Raw genomic sequence first — 20686 nt, 5'->3', positions numbered from 1 at the left:
CTATTATTGGGACCCCTTTCACTTTCTGCTACTGCTACACAGAGGCATGCTTGTTGTTTTAGCTCCTGAGTGCCTGGGTTAATCAAGCAGCTTGACCCTTAGACATTTTTTGGCAGCTGTAGCAAAGCATCTGAGAGAAGTCCCTTGATTTAACATACTGACACAGCTGGGCTCACTAGGCCTGCAGCTCTTAGCCGCTGGCCAGCCTCACATCATACATACAGACACACATGCAGACACACCCTGTCCAAGAACAACAGAGGATCAAGCCTTACTGGCACTGGATCTTCACATCTGTGCTGTCCTCTGGTCAAACCTCAGTTCTTACATGATATGAATTTGTTGAGATCAGTTCTGTCCCCCTTACCTCATTAATCTGCCAGAAACAAGTTGTAACAATAAAGAGTCTTAACATTTGAACCTGTAACCTGTAGAAGAGCAGCTCCCTCCAAAGCTGCAATCTGCGCCGGAAAGCTTAGAAGAAAGTGGTGTTAGATCAAAGTGAAGGATGTCAGCTCCCTTTCTAATGCAGCCATCAGGCAAAGAGAGAACCAAGGCATTGAGGCGCATTTATGCAAAGGTGAGAATGAGGAAAGAGCAGTATTCAGGGACATTAATGAAAGAAATAACAAAGCTTAGTGAGAGATGGATTACTGGAGAGAAAAACCAAAGTTGACAGACACTGAGCCCTGGAAAATGGGAAAAAACAATAAAGTTGTAAGGCAATATAAGGATGGAGAAGAGAGGAATTGGAAGGAAAGATAATCAGCTCAGTTTGGGATGTATGAACTGGGCAAAAATGGTGATCTGGGAATTGTCTGCATAGAAATGATACTTGAAACTGCAGGATAAAATGAGAGAGAGAGAGAGAGTATATAGAAAGAGAAGATGGTGGGCACATGTATTGGATGCCGAGAGAGAGAGTTCTGTTTAAATGTACTTATCGGAAGAAGCATGATCCCACTGCCCTTGGTTCCCCATGTATCTTAGTGTCACACCTGCTGACTTTGTGACACAACATGTTTTTATCTGTTGGTTCTTCAAACTTTACAAAGCTACAATGTGTGAGCTGAATTCCACTCTGCCTCATGCAGCACCAACAGAATAAGCAGTTAAATTCCAAGTGCAGAATCTTCATGTTAAAGGCAGAAAGAATCCAGCTGGACACTCAAGTCCTGGCTGAAGTTTGCAGCATTGGCAATAAGAAACCATGAGCATGGTGGATCCAGAACTGTCTATGAAAATAAACGTGGAAACCAGCCTGTCATTTTACAATATCATTTCAGATTATGACTGAGCTAAGGTAAAGGTGGTTCCATGCAAATAATATATCAGACTCCTTTCCCCAGCACCCCAATTTATTCTATTTAACCCATCTGAAAAACAACAACATAGGTGTCCCTGCCTGGCCAGAAAGCTGCCAGGAGCACCTGGCTTGCTGGCAACTTGCTGTTTGAAATCAGAAGACAAAAAGTATCAGTCAACACTTCAGAAGTTGCTCACATGTGCGTGAGTCTGTTAGTCATCAGCACATCACATGGGGATTCGAGACTAACTATTCTTATCACTGAGGAGCTGGGAATTATTCTGGATTTGTGCAACAGAGAGGAGTCAGTGAAGGAGGAGGAAGAATTGTGGCATGCACAAGAGTACTGAGCAGGGGAGTCTGGAGTAATCAGAATAGAAAATCAGGAGGGCCATGAAGTAGTCAGAAAGGATATAAGAACAGAGAGTCAGGAGGGGGAGTCAGGAAGGATCAGGTAGAGAGAAAGGAGCAGTGAGCAGGAAATCGATTAATTGATTTTCAGGCCAGAAGGGAGCATTATGATCATCTAGTTTGACCTAGAGTCCTCAGTGAATTGATCCATTTTCAAGCAGGAGAAAGTGCTAATCTCACTGGAAGTGATACTCCCTGATAAAGGAAGCACAACTGAAACTCACAAAACCCAAGGAGAATGTATTCTCTTTGTGCCCACAACATTTTGTGCCAACTGCAGATGGGCCTGCAAAGGTATCTGCTTTATGAGTGAGGGTTGGATTCTTCTTGTATGTGGATTTCAGATTACAGCTCATTAACTCTGTGAGCTTCTCTAGCTGGGGTAAAGCATGTGAGATCCTGAGTTTAGATTTGAACACAGCCCCCTCTGCTAGCTCCCTGTCTCTATGTGGTAGTTTTCTTCCCAATGGCTTAACGAAGATGACCCCTTTCTGCTTCAAAGCACTGAATAGTGAGGACCCCATGGTACTATTATCTGTGTTTTGTGACTTGGCAGCTTGGAAACAAATGCTTTTTCCTTCACTTCCCATTTATTTTTCTCAGAGCCAGGTACAAAGGCTCTTAGGACAAACAGCTGCTTGAGGCATATAGAAGGAATGCCTTTTCCAGGTACCTGTGGGCTCCCTTGCATCCTTTCTGCCTTTTTGGGGCTGCCTGCTCCCCATTTCTTTCCATGTGGAAAGAAGCAACAAGCAGCCCATGGGCCAGATGCTGTTTGCCCACCTTCATCACTGGTGGGCCACCAGATGCTTTGTTTACCTGCACATTTATGGGCACAGCTGCTCATAGCTCCCATTGGCCCCAGTTCACCATTCCCAGCCACTGGAAGCTACAGGAAGCAGCATGAGATGGGCCGCCACTTTCTGCAGTTTCCATTGGCCAGGATCAGCGACCACAGCCAATGGAAGCTGCAAGTGGCCATGTCTGTGGATGCATAGATAAACAAAGCATCTGGCAGCCCATCAGGGGCTAATTGTGATGAACCATGTCTGGCCCTCAGGCTGTTTATTGTCCACCTCAGTTCCATGTTCAGAAAGGTTTTGTGGCTTCTATCTGTGATCCCCAGTGGGGCTATATGACATAGTCTTTCCCAAGGCAATTAAATCTTTGCCCTGGCTTGGCCTTTCCATGCTGATCTCATTCTAATCCAGTGCTTTTGTCTGCCAGGGTAACCTCTACAGAAGGACAGCTAAATGGATTCAAGAACAGCCTTAACAGTGCAGCGTCCTGTGAGCCAGGTACAGAATCTAAAGGTGAGCTCAGGTCTCACAGACCAGGAGAGACAGGTAAAGTAATGGAATGATGGACGATGTTGATCTCTAGGATTGGCAGGGAAGGGGCCAACCCTCTGGCTAGAAAAAAAGATATAGCTGCTTACCTGAGTGCAGAGGTTTGCAAGAAGCAGCCATGGAGCCATTTGAGGATAGAGTTAATTCCTCCTGCGACACTGTGAGAGGGACAGACCAAGTCAGAGCTGGGGTTGAATCTGGCAAAGAAATGAAGTATACCTAGAAGTAGGGTTGAAGGGAAAGCTTGGCTGAAATGAGCCCTCTTTGCTTTTAACTTTAGTTGTGGGATGCTCTGCTCTTTCTGTTGGCCTTTAAAAGGCCAGGATATTATTTATTTTTATTTTCCTGTCTTTGCAATAAAGCCTCTCTCTCCAGAAAGGGTTACTCGAGGTATGTCTTATGGGTGTCTTCACTAATTTTCTTATTTCCCTGGCTCATGACTGCTTAATTCAAAGAGGTTTCTCTTGGACTCGTGTATGGGGAAAAAGAAACTAAACTTTTTCCACTGCTTCAAAAGTGTCTGCAGACTAGATAAGTTGTTGGTTTAGATGAACCAAAACTGTATGTGAAGTTACGGCCAGAGCTATGTATATTCTGTGATGTTTCAGCCAGGGAAGTTGCAGCAGAATTGAGCTCCAGAATCTAGGTTTAATTTTTAGATGATTGTATTTTTAGCCCTTATAGTGGCTGAGAGAACCATGAGAACATGTCCTTAGTGTTTCTGATGCAAGTGATTTCTGCTGGAGTCTGCACAGCCTGAAACAGTAGTTCAGAAAGACATGAATTGCCCTATTCATATCTAGTGGGTATTTAGCTTTGGAACTTAGGGATGACATTTCCAATACTAACATTAACAATTTAATTGCTGATCTTTTAGGAAAAAACATCCAGCTAACTAAATTCTTGTACAATTCCAAACTGCCTCCCACACGTTGCCACCTGCCAAAACCTCTAGCTTTCCTACCAGCAGTTTTTACAACAGCTAAAGGAAAAATCCACATCCCACTGAAACCTGATGGTGTGAGTGAGGAGAGTATAAAATAGGATTTCATATCAAAACAATTAACACAACGTCACTCTTTTAATGTATATGTAGTTACTACAAAATTTCTAATATGCACAATTCAGGCCCAGTTTGCTGCAGAATATTGAGGCTATGATATATGTAATGTCACTGATTAAAAGATCAGTTGTCAGGATCTGACCCACAAGTACTAATTTCAGCACTGGAGCACCCCCAGAAAAAATGTGGTAGGTGCTCAGCACCCACTAGCCTTAGCTCTTTGGGCAGCTGATGATCATCAGTTCTTCATGTGGCTGGGGAAGGCATTTGAGGGAGTGCAGAGAGCAGCGAGTGGTGGGCAGACAGGGTTTCAGGGGAGGGATTGGAGCAAGAGAGGAAAAGGGGTGGTGAAGGTGGGACTTCAAGGAAGTGTGGAGTGTGAGCGGGACCTTGGGGTGAAATGTGGAGGGAGGCGGTTCTCCTCGGGGACAAAGAAAACTCAGTGCCTGTGATCTGACCAAGTTAACTTATGTGGTCCTGTATGAACATGCCAGTCTGTTGAGCACTGTTTTCTTAGTTGTTCCCACCATTGCCACTCTACAGCCTTCAGCCTTGCAAGAAGCTAACACTTCTACCTGCAATGTATTCTCTTCCTCTGGTCACTGTTGGAAGTAGCTCCTTCTCTTGAACTTGTGTGTAACTACTGTAACTGCAGGCAACAACCCTTTCTATTCCTCCCTATTTCTCTGAGCATCTTCCAGGAATTAATGCAGAGCACCTGTGACAGAAATTGTCAATAAAGAAACAGTAGACAGCAACAATCCAGAACTGTAGCGGAAATGTATAAAACCCTTTGGGGATACAAAATTTATATCCACATCCGCAAAAATTAACCATGGATATCTGCATCAATATCTGAAGGTGTGGATACCCACAGATATAAAGCAGATACAAATTTGAGGGTAAGGTTCTAGTAACAAAAACTGTATCTGCTTCTGCATCCATAACTGCAAAAATGTGCTGCAGATATCCACATCTGTGGATATAAACAGATATCCATGGATTTACAGGGCTCTTGAAATATGAGCTAGACAGTATGGATCCCTTGGAAACTAAAGTCCCCTTTAAAGGAGAGAAGTAATCATCAGTACTTGGCCTGTTCAAGGTGGAGTGAATACGTGAGGTAGAAATCTTGAGTCCTCTCCTTAGGATGTGTCTAGCTGACCCACATTGAACTTGCATCTCTGAATCTGAAATGAAGATTGTAGACCAAAGGCTGTTGTACAAGCTCAAGTGATAGAGCTCAGAGCTTGAATGAAGACTAATGGAAGCATGACTTGCCGGGTAAGCCACTTAAAGCCTTATTCTTGCCCCGGAAGAAAAGTGTAATAGCTCCAAGACTAGTGTGTGCTATTTCAGTGAGCAGAATAGCTGGAGAAAAGTGATTGATTTCTTGGAAATGTGAGGGGAAAATACTTTACCCAGTTCAACATTAGTCTTTCCTCTTCTAGGTGGCTGAGGAACTAAGCCATTTTTCTTCATTTCACTCTGCAACCCAATACCTTTTTTGTTCTGTAGCCCTTGTTTCTTTCATCAACAGGTTTGTTTGATTATCATTTCACTTATGAGTAGTGCTACATATGTGCCTGGCACTGACTAGAGAGTTTGGAGACATGGGCCTTTCCCTGAGGAGCATGCAGTCTAGGTCAGATACAACAGGTCATGACTTTGGGTAAAGGGGAAGGGAATTTGCTCTGAGGGTTTCATCCTAGAAGTAGAATGGATAATTAAGTTGGAAAGGCAAGAGATTAAATGAGGCCGTTCCACGCACAGCCGCAGGGACAGGCAAAGAAGGACTCAGGCAAAATATCCTCCCTTCTGCCCCTCAGCCTGGAAGTTCCACGTGCATTCTGAAGTGTCAGAAGGAGCATTCACTCTATGCTTGGTCCACTCAAACACAATTTACTAAATCCTATCTTGGAAACCTTCAGGGCAGTGAATTGGGAAGCAGCATGACCACATCCCCTGGTGCAAATGGGTTCGGAAGTGTATTAGTTGGGCAAACTCATGGCGCACCCTGGATTGGGCCTGCTGCCTGGTGAGCATGGATTTGACTGACTTTTCAGTTGGGAAAGGCTATCATAGAAGCAGTAGAGAGGTCCTTTTGCCCATTTGATTATATGGTAGTATCTGTGTAGGGATTAGAGCTTTATCTCCCCTCTTCTCTACTGCTTGGCTGTAGAGATTGCTCCTTCGATGAGTCTTGTCCTTTCTAATCTATAAACTGAGGTGAAGAGACATACTTTTCTGAAGAAAGGCCAGCTAAACACAACCATACAGAGGGTGAAATTATGTCATTGTTGAAGTCAATGGAAAACCTCACACTGACATAATTGGTCCCAATATTTAAAACACAGACTCTAGCAACATTCACCTGTCATGCCAGTGTATACATCTGGGTATGTTTTAACTCATTGGTGCTGGATGGATCTGTAGTCATAGACAAATGGAAAAGCTATTTGGGTACCAGCTGCCACAGACATACCCACTGGGCCTTTTGGTGGTTGTTTTAGCATAAGGGATAAGAGAATCAAGTAGTGGGGAAGCTGTGCAGAAGGGGGGAGGAACAGCCCCAAGTTAAGCCATCTTTTCCATTTTCCAGGTCCTTTGGAAGTTGGTTCCCAGCTTATATTCGCCAGATCCAAACCTTTTTCCAGCCGTTCCAGATCCACTGGCACAGTTGTAGGGCAGAGAAAGAGAAAGGCAGTGCAGGCAGGGCCAATTTAAGGTAACAGCCCATTCTTAACTCTGATAGCCTTGCTGTGGAGAGTAGACTTTGGGGCTCAGCAAAGAGAAGAAGAGTGAGGGAGGCAGGTAACCCAAGAAAAGGTGAGTCTGAGGATCTGTGGAAGTGAGAAACACAGGCGCTATAAAAGCCAGCAGCCAATCTGCTCAGATAAGAATCTACTTGCAGCTGTAAGAAAATACTAGTTATAGATACTGTGAGCCTGCCCTGAGCTCTTGATGGTAGATGTGAGAGTCACTTCTGCTGTGACACTACCCAGGGTTCTGATCCAAGCAACCAGTGCAGACTAGACATTTTAACCTCTAGTTCCTCTACCTCCCATAAAAACAGTCTGATCCATGGACAGACAAGCAGCTCTGTATGGACTATGCAGGGTTATTGATTATCACTGAGTGTGTCTTTTGGGGATGAGAAAAAAGACATTGATATCGAGGAATATCTAAATACATGAGATGCTAAGCATCTAAAGCTGCTAATAATCTATGGAGCTTAATGTTCGTTCTCCAAACAGGCAGTTTCCTGTTAAGGTCTCTGGGTATTTTACTTCAGCAGGGGTTTCCTGTACTACTAAGTGCTATAATTAGAATTACCTCCAAAAAAATCATCAAAATACTGTTTACCTGATTTTCACAGTGTTGCACATCCACAAATCCCCACTGATATTAAATGGAAATAGAGGTGTCCAGCTCCTCTGAAAATCAGACCACATGTAATCATTATTACATTGCTAGTTCCATTTGAGAAGACTCAAGTCTTGCTATATGAACAAGGTTTAGATCGAGGTGGGCAATAATTTTTTGAAATTATTTTTGAAGTGGCCCCAGGTTGCTCCAGGATGCTTCTGGGCTTCCTCACTGCAGACCATGATTGGTCTGTGGGTGGGAAGCCCCTTTGCTCCCCCTTCCCACTAAACACCCATGCCCCTGGCAGTGGGAGGAGACTTCCTGTGCTTCCCCGCCTCCAGGCCAGTCAGGATTTGGGGCAGGGAAGCACACGAAGCCTCCTCGCACCCTGCCAGGAGCACGCAGCACTTCTAAGTGCCACATGCTCCTCGCAGGGCAGGGGAAGGTCAGAGGAAGCTTTGGGCACTCCTTCTTCCCTGATAGGCCTGGGGGCAGAGGAGCGCGCAAAATCTCCTCCTGCCCTGCCAGGAGCGTGCAGCTCTTCAAAGCGCCGCATGCTCCTGTCAGGGCAGAGGAAACTTTGTGCGCTTCCACCCACCCTCACGCCCTAATTAGCCTGCGGGCCTCTGTGGGTCAGATCAACCTGCTTGGTGGGCCAGATCTGGCTGCAGAGGCCTAATTGCCCACCCCGGTTTAGATTCTCCCTGCCTTAGACTGAGGATCCCTAGAGAGAACTGTTCCTTTGCTACTTTCTCCATAATAGAATTTAACAACACAGTGTATGCTGGCAAAGTAATCAGCCAGGGGATTAAGAAGAGCAATCCCACCCTCCTGAGGTTGCCTGGTTGTTGCTTGCTGAGTGAATGGCCTATGCTGAGGTTTATGGTGGTGCTGTTGAGTTCCAGGAATTGCCTTTGTGGCACAGTGACCAAGATGGCTGCATCCAGAAGATGAAGCTACAAAGCTATAGGCTGGTCAGTTCCTTACTCTATTTGAGCCAGCCACCTTTGAGGGCCTCATTCAGTAAATGTTTCCATTAAAGAAACTAACAACATCAGGTACATGGGGCATACTCTTTGCCATATCATAATGTTTTACTTTTCCACTCCTTTGTAGAGAGACAGTACTTGAAATTATAAATTGTTCTGTACCTGTCTTCAGAAAAAGACGTTTCCCTAGTGTAAAAACTATCTCTTTTCCCCTCTGGAATTTTTAGAATCTGGACACAGATAAAAAGGCAGGTAGCACTGCAGCATGGAGGAAGGTCTCCAGATTACTACAAAATTACACAGTTCTTTATTTATTATTCATCCATTCCGATAGTGGCAATACAATAGAGAAATCCCAGGGAGAAGCAGAGAGGGTGATGGGTACTGTTATAAGATTAGATTAGCAGTTCCTGGCCATCTTCGTTGATAGCCCCCAGGGGATCCTTGGCTACACTTACAGTCAATGCAGTGAGACCAGCTGAATTTGTGCAAATCCTTCAGCATGGGCAGCTGGGATCAGGACTCACTCGGGTTTCCACAGTGTGTGTTCCTGATTCCTCTTCTCCATACCACTAATCCTGTTAATTCCACTTTTTATTGCCACCCTTCTGGCTTTCTCTCTTGTTTCTGTGACTGACTGCACATATGGTATTGACTTTGAAAAGTAGCTTCAAATGGGCACCTCGCGTGACCTCTGCCTCAGATTGACCCAGCTGTTTAGGGTGTGAAATACCTCATGGGACCAGCAAACTGCTTCTGATGACACCTTACCACTAACTGTAGCACAAGAATATAGTAATGCAAACACATCCCCATAAATCCTTTCAGAATAGGCTAGCTATCTAAGAAACTCACTGGGTTGCTTAAAGGGAGCAGTGGTTAGAACCCCAGCATCTTTCACAGAGACATATACTTCCTCAGCAGAACCCCTTCCCCCACATGCCTGTGCACAGCCTGTGCCACCAATGGTTTTGACTTTCTGTGAGCACCTCTTTCTGCCCTTTCTAGAGTGCTGCCAAAAGGGGATTAACAGGAAATGTGATCTACCCTGTGTCATAGGAATTTTGAAAGAAGCAGGGCTTGATGTGGTAAAGGGAGGTTTATCTCACTGTTACATTTCCCTTTTTGAGAAGATGGAGGACTGCAGTGATGGCAAGTATTTGGTTTCACATTTGTTCCAAGAAATCTCCTCCTAAAACCATTGTCCTTTGAAGCATTCTACTAGTATCCATAGCCCCCTCCTGCCCCTCGGTCCCCTTCCTATAATCTCAGGGCCATAGAGCAGCAGCTGACTCCCAAAGGCATGAAAAGATGACAGATGGAAAGCCAGACTCACTGTTGATCCTACTACAGTAGTTGTGGGATTACTGGCCCAGAGCAGTGCAGAGTCTTAGCCCCTAATACCAGTACAGAGGGATTAGAAGTGGCTGAGGTGGTAGTATATAACACTTTTTGTCTTGGTCTATTTCATTTAACAAAGGAGGGCAGAGTGACTCTGACTGTTAGTGAACAGACATCAGAGGCCTTAACGGGTACATTACAATAGTTTCACAATTAACTTGGAGCTACAAAATTTACAGCAGTGAATGATTACAATTGTTTCTGTGTTTATCCACCTATTAGATTCATATGGGGAATTCTCATTAATGCCAACAGAGTCCAAGGTGTTGTCAAACTCAGCCATCACCTCAGTTAGATCTGAGAGGCTGTGTTCATTTCTAATGAACAAAAAATACAATTATTCCTAAACATATGAGGATGGTCTGTCTTTTGCACCTCTCCTGCCTATGTTTTATGAGAGGAAGAAGCTGTTTCCTGTTATCTGTTAGTTGAATGCTAATGAGAGGCCAGTCCAAGCCAGGAGGGCATTTCAGGTCTGCTGAAAAGAAACTTGGGGCTGGAGACACACAAAAGGGAGGAGGGGTTGGTCTTTTAAATAAGGTCTAATGTTTAAAGCTGACTTAGAACCTAGCCTGAAGTGTAGGAGCCTAGAAGAAAGCTTATCACTGGGAGTCTTGGTTGAGCCTTTAGAATAAGAATGGTAGATACTTCGATACAGAGAACTGGCAAAACTCAGCCAGCTGCAGGGCAGCCTTTCACTCAGGATCTCACCTTTTTGAAAATGCCATTCAGGATCAATCCTGCAAAGATTTGGAGAATTCATGTGATCCTCTGGTTTTTCTTTGAGGAATATCCATGTGATTAACAGGTGAATCTGCACCTGTGTGCAGGGGCATCAGAACAGGAAAAATCAGGGGTTTAGGGCCTATCATTTTTAAAAGTGGGAGGGCAATGGGGGGTGGCGGGAGGGGAGGGAAGGGACTGGAGAGGAACAAGCAAGGGATGATGTCATGGGTGGAAAGAGATGGTATGGGACCAGGGATGAGGAGGAGGAGAGGGGCCTCAGGGATTAGGCAGCACAAGGACAGGGACTTGGAGAAAGAGCATAGGAGGGAAGGGAGGTAGGGCCTTGGGTGAAACATTGGCATGGATGGTGAAGTCACAGTTTGGGCACCCATGTTCTACCCATTTTTAGGGAGATCCCACATAGGGATGAAAAATCCTGTTTGTTTAGTTAACCAGTTAAACGTTAAGTTTAGCCAGCGAACTGATTTATCAGCGGTGGTCTCCCGGCTCTGTGTGGGACTGCCGGCTCCTAGCTCTGCTTTGGCTAGGAGCTGGTAGCATCACATGGGGGTCTTGTGGGGCTGGAGCAGCCCTGCACGCATGGTAATGGTTAATTGGTTACCCATTGCCATCCCTAATTACCATCCTAATTCCTCTGCTTCTGCCCCTGCGCTTGTAATTGGCGATTTTTTAGTAGCAGTAAATGGGGGGGGTGCACTTTCCCCATCTCTCACTGCTTCTGACAGTTGTGTAGCATTTTGTGTCCAACCCCCCCACCCTCCAATCACTCCTGTTCCTTCTCTGTTCCCCTCAGCTTGAGACAGAGGAGTTGGCTGCATCTCTGAGCTTAATCTTTAGTTTAGTTCTAACTTTAGGGTATGAGTTCATAACCCAGTTAGTTCACAGTTAACTACCCTCTTTCTTCCCTCATTTATTTTTCTTTTCTTAAAAAAAAATTCATGTTATGAGTTTAACTTTCAGTTATTAATATGCCCCTTAGCATATCATTGTAACCCTCCTTCCTAAGAGAAACCCTCTTCTAAGCAGCAAGGCTGTTCCCTATGGCTTAAACATTGCTTTGCTTGCCAGTTGTCAGTCACAGTCTCAGACAGGCATTCACAGTGTGTCCGCTGCGTTGGCAAGGCATGCATTCCACAAAAGTGCTCCCATGCCACAATTTTGAAGCCCAAGACAGGGACGTGAGACCTACAGCTAAAACTCATCATGATAGATAAGTCTCTGTGCTGGGCACCTGATCCTGGACAACAGACTCTTTCTGGACAACAGTCTCCTATGACAGCATCAGGAATAAGTTTCCCTCTATGCTCTCAGAGGCAGGAGCACTCTACCCCCAAAGGTGACATCACTACCTCAAGAATTTTCCAAAAAGAGGCATTGCCTGACCTGTCAAACCATGTTGGTACCAACTGCACTGAGACCATCTACCTTGGAGGTAGCAGGACCATCTGGTGACATGGGTACTGCATGAGCAAAAGATCCAAAGTGGGTTGGCTCACAATAAGGCAAAAATAGGGAAACCTACCTTCCCTGCCATGACATTGCCAGGGCCACTCACATATGTGGCACCAAGCATCTCAGCAGCGCTATAGAGTACGGCACCAACTTCTGCTTCTACAGCACATAGAGCACAACCCTCAGCACCAACACCTGCAGCAAAGGCATTGATATTGCCATCAAAACCAACCTCAGTGCTAATGTTCTCAGTACTACCACAGTTTCTCTGCCATAAAGATGTTCTGGTGTCCTTGGCACTGACTTTATTCCAGTATGCTCAATACTGTGCTAACTTACCACACAGAAGTTGAAGGGGAAATCTACTCCTCCCATCACTTCTTGCCTATCCACACAGCTACGAGGCTACGTCCAGCAGAACACAAGGCATACTACTCCAGATCTGAAACTCACGGATGGTATAGACTCCCAAGGATGCTGCCGTGTATGCCATTTCCACCACACTGACTTTACTGGGACCCATGGCAGCATAGTGCCAACGGTATCCTAAGCCTCCCATTCCACACAGAACAGGTTGAGGCATTCCCCAACACTCTCTGTACTTGAACCCTCCATACTTATGGAGGAGACTCTCAAAGAACTGGAGCAAAATGCAGGACAATGTAGCACTTTAAAGACTAACAAGATGGTTTATTAAAGATTAAGATGGTCTTTAAAGTGCTACATTGTCCTGCATTTTGCTTCAACTACCCCAGACTAACACGGCTACATTTCTATCACTAAAGAACTGGAGGGCACTTAGGGTCAAAAAGTCACACTGACAGTTTTTCATCATCCTCTTTGGATGAAGCTATCATGCCCACACCATCCACCACAGGGATAACTTTAAACAGTTCCAGGAACTGTTTACAGGTTCACAGATTACCTTTAAATACTACTGGAAGAAATTGTGGAGTCCCAGCGGAAGTTTTTAGACATCCTTCAGACTTCAAGATTGCCCTCCCAATAAATGAATGAAAACCATCTGGCAGACCCCAGCAATAATTCTGCCCATCTGCAAAAGAGCAGATAAAGAATGCTACAGCCCTTCCAAGGGGATGGAATTTCTGTTCATGCCCCACCAAACTTTCTTATGGTAGAGGCTGTGAATGAGGGGGGTAGAGAACACCATTTCAGGTCTATCTCTCATGAGAGGGACTGAAAGAAATTGGATGTTTGGGGGCATAAAGCTTACTTTTCAGTGACTCTGTAGCTCTGGATCACTAATTGCAAGGCATTGATGGCCAAGTTCAACTACACAAATTATTCAAGACAGTCTGAATTTCTTCATTATCTCCCTAAGGACTAAAAACTGCAATTCAAAGCAGCCATCTTGGAGGGCCACCTTGCTGAACAGTCTCACAAGCCTCACTGGACTTGATTGACATGGTGGACCATTCCTTTGCCATAGTCACAGTGATGCTCTAAGCTTCCTGGTTCAGCTTCTGTGGTTTTCCTGCCATAGGGGACCTCTCATTCAAGGACCCGAAGCTATTCACAGTTAAGACAGATGAATCACTTCATACAATAAAAGACTCCAGGGTGACTCTCAGATCTTTGAGCATTGGATTCACCTTCCCAAAAGAAAAAACAAGGGAAGTATTATGCAGTGTGAAGACCCAATCTCAAAGGCAATATGACCCACAAAGGCAGAGAGAGAGATCCACTAGACCAAAACCACACCTTTCTCAACCCTCAACTTCCCAACAACCTCCCTCTAAATAGTTTTGAAGTTTTGTATTTGAGGACCAGAGACAACTCCCACATCTTCTATTGCTGGAACTGTCTGACTTCATCTCCCCATTTGGAGACCATCTGATTTCATTCCACCCTTCGTGGTGAAACATCAAACATAAGGATAATAGAAATTATCAAGAATGGGTATTCCATCCAATTTACCTCCATTCCCTCTACTCGCTCTGTCTCCCTTCTCATCCTTCTTCAGGGTCCAGTCTCACAAATATTTACTATGACAGGAGGTAAATTTATCTATCTACCAGGATGCCAAAGCATCACGGCAGATGCACTGAACAGACAATTTTCAAAGGCCCATGCATGGGAAATGAATGTCAGGATACTGCAGAACATATTCAGATGCTGGGGCTCCCCAACTATAGATCTCTTTGCGACAAACCAGCCAAGTGCCCTTACTTCTATTCCAGAATAGGACTGGGACCACGATCTCTTGGCGATGCTTTTCTCCTCAAAAAGAATGCACACCTACTGTATGTTTTCCCTCCAACCCCTCTTCTAGCCAAGATCATGCACAAGATAAGGACCAACAACTCCAGAGTAATATTTATAGCCCCCACATGGCCCATGCAAACATGGTTTCTGTCCCTACTAAGGATGATTGTGTGCCCTCCACATACTCTTATACTTCTACTTCATTTTGTGTCTCAGAATGTGGGCCAGGTCAACCATCCAAACTTGGCAAGGCATGGCTACAAGAATGAAATGACTGTTCAGAGGAGATAAGGGACATCATTTTAAACAGCAGAAGGCCTACTACCTGGTATACCTATCTTCACAGATGGAAGAAATTCCATACATGATGCCAGAATAGGCAAACAATGGCAATTACCTCTTTTTTACCAATAGTATTAAAGTGCAGTCACAACTTTCTGCCACAAAGTAGACGAGTTCTCAAATCTTCATCTACCCTACCATTAAATGTTCTCTCAAGGGTCTTCATAATCTCTAGGCAGAAGTACAAGCTCCCGCACTCCATCAAGGGACTTCAGTGTGGTGATGCAATGTCTTACGTGTCCCCCCCCCCCCTTTGAAGCATTAGCAATATGCTCATTTCTGCACCTCTTAGTAAAGGTGACCTTCCTTGTCACTATCGTATCTGCCCAACAAGTGAGAGAACTGGGGCCCTCATGGCATATCCCCCATACATAATATTTTTCAAAAATAAAGTTGCCCTACAACCACACTCCAAGTTTCGACCTAAAATAGTTTCATCATTCCATTTACATCATCTCCTTCATCTCCCATAGTTTTCCCCAAAACTTCAGAGGAACAAATGAAAAGCAACACTTCATGCCCTAGATGCTCATGGGGTGCTAGCTTTTTAGATTAAAAAGACACCCAGAGTTATTTCTTTCCCTCACAGAACAATCTAAGGGAGACACCATACCTAAACAAAGACTGTCAAAATGGATCCCTAGCTGCATTAACTTTTGCTGTCTTTATCACCATCGGGGATCTGCGCTCTCTCCACCAGAGTGCTGTCTACATCGATAGCCTTCCTCAGCAATGTGCTTATTATCTGCAAAATAGCCACCTGGGCAACAGTCCATACATTGACACAACACTATGCCACAGAGCAACATTCCACATCAGACACTCTACTTGGACTGACAATTTTATCAACCACTATGCCTGCAACTCCAAAGCTCTCCTTTCCACAAAGGGGCATTGCTCTAGAGTCAGCTAAACTGCTGCACCCCCACAGACACCTCTTAACGAAATAGAAGAAAAGGTTATCCTATGCAGTAACTGAGGGTATGTCTACACTGCCACCCTAGTTCGAACTAGGGTGGCTAATGTAGTCATTCGAACTTGCAAATGAAGCCTGGGATTTAAATATCCGGGCTTTATTTGCATGCTCCTGTGCACCGCCATTTTTAAATGCCCGGTAGTTCGCACTCCCTGCCTGCGGCTACACGCAGCACGGGCTAGGTAGTTCGAATTAAAGTTCCTAATTCGAACTACCATTATTCCTCCTGCAATGAGGAACAATGGTAGTTCGAAATAGGAGCTTAAATTCGAGCTACCTAGCCTGTGCCGCGTGTAGCCGTGGGCAGGGAGTTCGAACTACCGGGCATTTAAAAATGGCGGTGCACGGGAACATGCAAATAAAGCCCAGGATAAATAAAGTTTGAACTAGGGTGGCTAGTGTAGACATACCCTGAGGTTCTTGGAGATGTTTGTCCCTATGGATGTTTCACTATCCTCCCTCTTCCCCTCTACTTTGGGTTTTTTCACACTATAGATACTGCAGTCGGGAAGGAATCCAGGGGGTGTTGATCACATAGCGCTGTATAATTCAATGAGGAGGGGGAAGAACAGAATGCATGATTGAATGAGGTTGTGCAACCCAACCTGGCACTGTTCCTAAAAATCTCAAATTACAAGTGCAGGGGTGGAGAGTCACCTAAAGTGGAGTGCACACAGTGACAGCCATCTCAAAGAACCTTAGTTACAGCACACAGTGAGATATCTTCTCATACTACTTCTGTCTTGTATGTGGTCCTTTGGGACCTTGCTACCAAATAGTATACTCTGCCCCTGCACTGAGTGATATATCTTTATGTGGCATTGATTTACTCTTAGTCTGCAATAGAAAATGTAGGCCAAAAAATGATGGTGAGTAAGTTAGAGAGTGTGGCAAGATTCATGGAAATGAAACGAGGGGAAGGACAAAGCTAGAGCAGGGAGAAACAATTACAACAAACAAATTAGAGTATTGGGAGGAGGTAAACAAGAGGAAATAGCTCGGGTTATCCAGAGCGCATGGACTTTGTAGTGGTGTTAGATGGGAAGGTAAAGCTCTATTTTTCCACATCAAGGGGAGACAGCAGTGATTACAGTGGCCTCATCAAGTCTGTCTTTCCTTCTTAATGAGACTTCTCTCCAGCCTCTTTATGCAAGGAGATTTCACTCAAATGCTTGTTGCTGTGGCCAGCCCTTTTGTGTTACCCTCCCCCCCCCCCCCCCCCCCCCCCCCCCCGCCAGTTAGGGTTTCATGACATGGGGCTATTGGGCTATTGCTTTCTTGAGCCTACATAATCCAACAAGCCAAACTGGACTTGTGCCCAGAAAAGGTGGAGAGGATACAGGTCTGTCTGCAATTGTCACCTGTCGCTATTTGCTAATGTCATTTCCCCACCTACCCATAGTAGCTATTTACTACCATTCAGACTCAATCTGTATGTAACACCACACACACACACACTCTCGCTGTCTCTAGCCATTTACTACCATTCAGATTCAATCACTCTCTTTCTCTTTCTCTCTCTCTCTCTCACACTCACACACACACACACACACACAAAAAATCTAGCCATTTATCATCATAATCTCTATTTAACCAAGAGAAGCACTGTAGGATTGGAAAGTCTATCTGCAGGGAGCCAAGACAGATGAGTTTCTAGAATTATCAGCCCTTATAGGAAGAAGGAAGATCTTGTGTTTCAGACTAGAATTCAAGAGATTTGGTTTCCTAGCTGTGCCACAGACTCACTGTGTTACCTTAGGCAAATTATAGGGCCTCTGTGCTTCATTGCCCTGTCTGTGAAACGGAGACGCAAATTCCTTGTTGCACAGATGCTCTGAGGATAAATTCATTAATCTTTTATCAGTAAGGCCTTACCAAATTCATGGCCATGAAAAACACATCATGGACCGTGAAATCTGGTCTCTCCCCATGAAATCTGGTCTTTTGTGTGCTTCTACTCTTCACTATACAGAGTTCATGAGAAAGACTAGAGTTTTTCAAACTGGGGGTTCTGACTAAGGATGTTAAAATGTGGTTAACTGACTAGTGGACTAGTCAATAGGCACTTCCGCATTCCTCCTTTGAAATATACTAGAGCCCCAGCAGGGGCTCTTGTACATTTCAAAGGAGGAATGTGGAACACTGCATACAGCCTGGGGCCAACAGGAAGTCACGCTGACTTCGGGCATACATGCGGTATGCCTGCTTTGAAATGCACAAGAGTCCCCAGCAGGGGCTCTTGTGCATTTCAAAGCCATGGAGCCCAGGGTCAGCTGGAGTCCCCCACTGACTCCGGGCTCCATGCTACACTGCATGCTGCTAGGAGTCCGGGGTCAGCTGGCGACTTCCTAGCTGATCCCGGGATCAGCTGGGGACTGTCCAACTGACCCCGGGTTCCACAGCTGCCCCTTTAAAAGGTGCAGAGGTGACAGTTTCAAAAGGGAAGCCACCGCACAGCTGATCTCAGCAGTGGAGCCCAGGGTCAGCTGGGAACTCCCTAGCTGATCCTGGGTTCTGGGGAAATAATGAGGGAAGCCCGGAATCAGCTGAGGAATCCCTAGCTGGCCCCCGGGCTCCACAGCTGCCCCTTTGATAGGTGTAGAAGCGGCGTTTTAAAGGGGCAGCCGCCACACAGCTGATCTGCGGATCAGCTGTGCAGCGGCTGTGCCTTTGTAACACCATTTCTGCACCTTTCAAAGGGGCGTTTTTAAGGGGCAGCCGCCGCACAGCCCACATAGTGGAGCTGCCACTTTGAAGTACCCTCCCCCCCACACTTTGATGCCTCTATCTTATAGAGGCAGCAAAGGAGGGGGATATCGACCAGTCAAAAGACTTTCCAATAAGGAAATGCTTATTGAATAGTCAACTAGTCTTTTACATCCCTAGTTCTGACCCAAAAGGGAGTTGCTGGAGGGAACTTGCAAGGTTATTTTAGGAGGAGTTGTGGAATTGCCACCCTTAGTTCTCTGTTGCCTTCAGAGCTGGAGAGCTGGAGAGTGCAGCTGCTATCCCCAGGAACCCACCTCTGAAGGCAGCATCCTGCCAGCAGCAGCACAGAATGGTGGCAATTCCATATCATGCTATCCTTGCTTCTGTGCTGCTGCTGTTGGAGGTTCTGTCTTCAGTGCTGGGGTCCTGACCAGTAGCCACCACTGTCCAGCTGTTCAGCTTTGAAGGCAGAGCTGCTTCTGCAATGCAGAAGTAAGGGTAGCAGTACTGCAGACCCACTACAATAACCTTGCAACCTCCTCCCCATAATTCCTTTTTGTCAGGACCCCTACAATTACAATATGGTGACATTTTAGATGTAAATAGCAGTAATCATGACATTTACCATTTTAAAAATCCTGTGACTATGAAATTGATCAAAATGAAACATAAATTTGGAAGAGCCCTATTTATGAAATTCTCAGATGTTACTCCTTGAGAACCCAAAAGTTCCTGAAGAGATAGAAAGACAGACTTTGTGTTCTTACAACTCTTGGAGAAGTGGAGGATAAGGGGATGCAATCTGCTATACATGTTGACTTAGTCTCATTAATTTTTTTAAGAAACAGACTTAATCACATAGTCTGGGGAAAGAGACAATCTAATTTCAAGCCCATTTCTAAAGTTCCGTTGGCTAACAGGATGTTCCGAGGAGCAAATGGGCCAGGCAGGGAGCCAGTCATATGCAGCTGAAGGGGTAGTTTTTGTCCGGGGGATGGTGAGGATATTTATGGCTTTTAAGCTATTAGATCATTGACAGTTTTAGCATATTGAGCTGTGCATTTGTGTGTAGCTTTAGTGTGGTTTGCAGCCCAACAGGGGATTCCAAATTTCTAGTGCTAATTACTTCTGCATCCAGTGGGTCAGTGCAGCAGTGTTTTACACTCTGAATGCCCTTCTGAGGTCACTCACAGGCTTTGCTTTATGTCTTTTCTAGTTCTTACTCTCAGTGATGGACTAACCCTGAGCACCAGGTGAGAAGCCCAGTGCCATAGCTCCTGAGTGAGAGGCAAGGAGAGGAGAAGCAGTGACTGCTCATCACACCGCCCTCCCTTTAACACCCAGATGAAGGTGACAGTGAGGCCCTGCTGCACATTCCAAAGAAGTCCCTAAGGACAGGAGAGAAGTTGCATATCTGTGAAAACTGGGGGTATGGTTCCGAACTGAGGGGCACCATTCCCTCCCAGAACTTCTGCCACTGAGCCCCCGAGGTTTCTTCTCTTTCTCTCCTACACCATATTCCACTCACCAGCCATAGAGACCCATATAAGACAGACGTCTTCCAGCGGTCTGCATTGTGCTTCCCAAAGTCCAAGTTTGAACATGAAGCCTCATTTACTCACTCATTTCAGTCCATCCTAGTTCTGTAATGGCCATGGTTCTCTGTCCTCTACTGGGCACTGCTCACACCACATGACAACCAGTGACAGAAGACAAACAGACCATGTGATGAGAGACGGTCTCATTGCCATCTTGAATTTTGGCAGGAAGCCATGAGAATACTCAATTTGAATAAAGTAATTTCATTTTGTTTATATGGTTTATATTTTCATTTATTAATTTACACCCAGTGAATATTTGGTCCTTTATTATATTGGATAGTATTTTAAAATCTGACTGTTGTGTCATGTTTCACTGCTGGATGTTTGTTTTGTGTGGCTTATTTTTGTATCTTACTTTCTCCTCCCATTTATTTGTGCTTTCCAAACTTTTTTTCATGATTGGCTGCTGTTCTTAGAACCAGACCTGAAGCCCAAGGCCCAGGTGGTTTCTGTCAGCTGTAGTAGTGATTTGTTGCACCACTCCAATCACAGTTGCTTAGTGCAATGAAAATAACTGCTTGTGTTAAAGGAGTGCCTCCGCCACTGGAGATTACACTGAGTTGAAAACCCACTGCTTCCTAAAATACAGTCCAAATATATTCAGGCCCTGCTCAGTTTCTAGGTTCATTAAATAGCCAATAAGATTTTCACATATTTTCCATGTTCTTTCTCTTGTCAGATGGCCAAATGGAACAATTATAACAGACCATGTTCTCGAGCAGCACAAAGGCTCCCACTCTTTTAT

The 20686-nt window shown here is 45.0% G+C and overlaps 1 protein-coding gene across 11 annotated transcripts in view; it reads left to right on the top strand.

Moving 5' to 3' along the window:
• The window catches only part of TTLL5 (tubulin tyrosine ligase like 5), a 276914-nt gene extending 256760 nt beyond the window's left edge, over positions 1-20154 (top strand). For 8 of the 11 annotated variants that reach the window (XM_075926843.2, XM_075926842.2, XM_075926839.2 and 5 more), the window contains 3 exons: positions 2945-3030; positions 6732-6857; positions 19557-20154. In XM_075926843.2, the coding sequence (XP_075782958.1) occupies positions 2945-3030; positions 6732-6856 (211 nt within the window). In that variant the 3' untranslated portion in view covers position 6857; positions 19557-20154. The remainder of the gene's footprint in view (positions 1-2944; positions 3031-6731; positions 6858-19556) is intronic. The other 3 variants (XM_075926841.2, XM_075926840.2, XM_075926845.2) reach the window with 3 other exon arrangements.
• Positions 20155-20686: the final 532 nt, after the last annotated feature.

Source organism: Pelodiscus sinensis, chromosome 5 (assembly GCF_052426305.1).
Source record: "Pelodiscus sinensis isolate ZL-2025 chromosome 5, ASM5242630v1, whole genome shotgun sequence".
In the NCBI taxonomy this organism is placed as follows: domain Eukaryota; kingdom Metazoa; phylum Chordata; order Testudines; family Trionychidae; genus Pelodiscus; species Pelodiscus sinensis.
The sequence above is the reverse complement of the archived record's forward strand: the minus strand, read 5'-3'. Positions and strand labels throughout refer to the sequence as shown.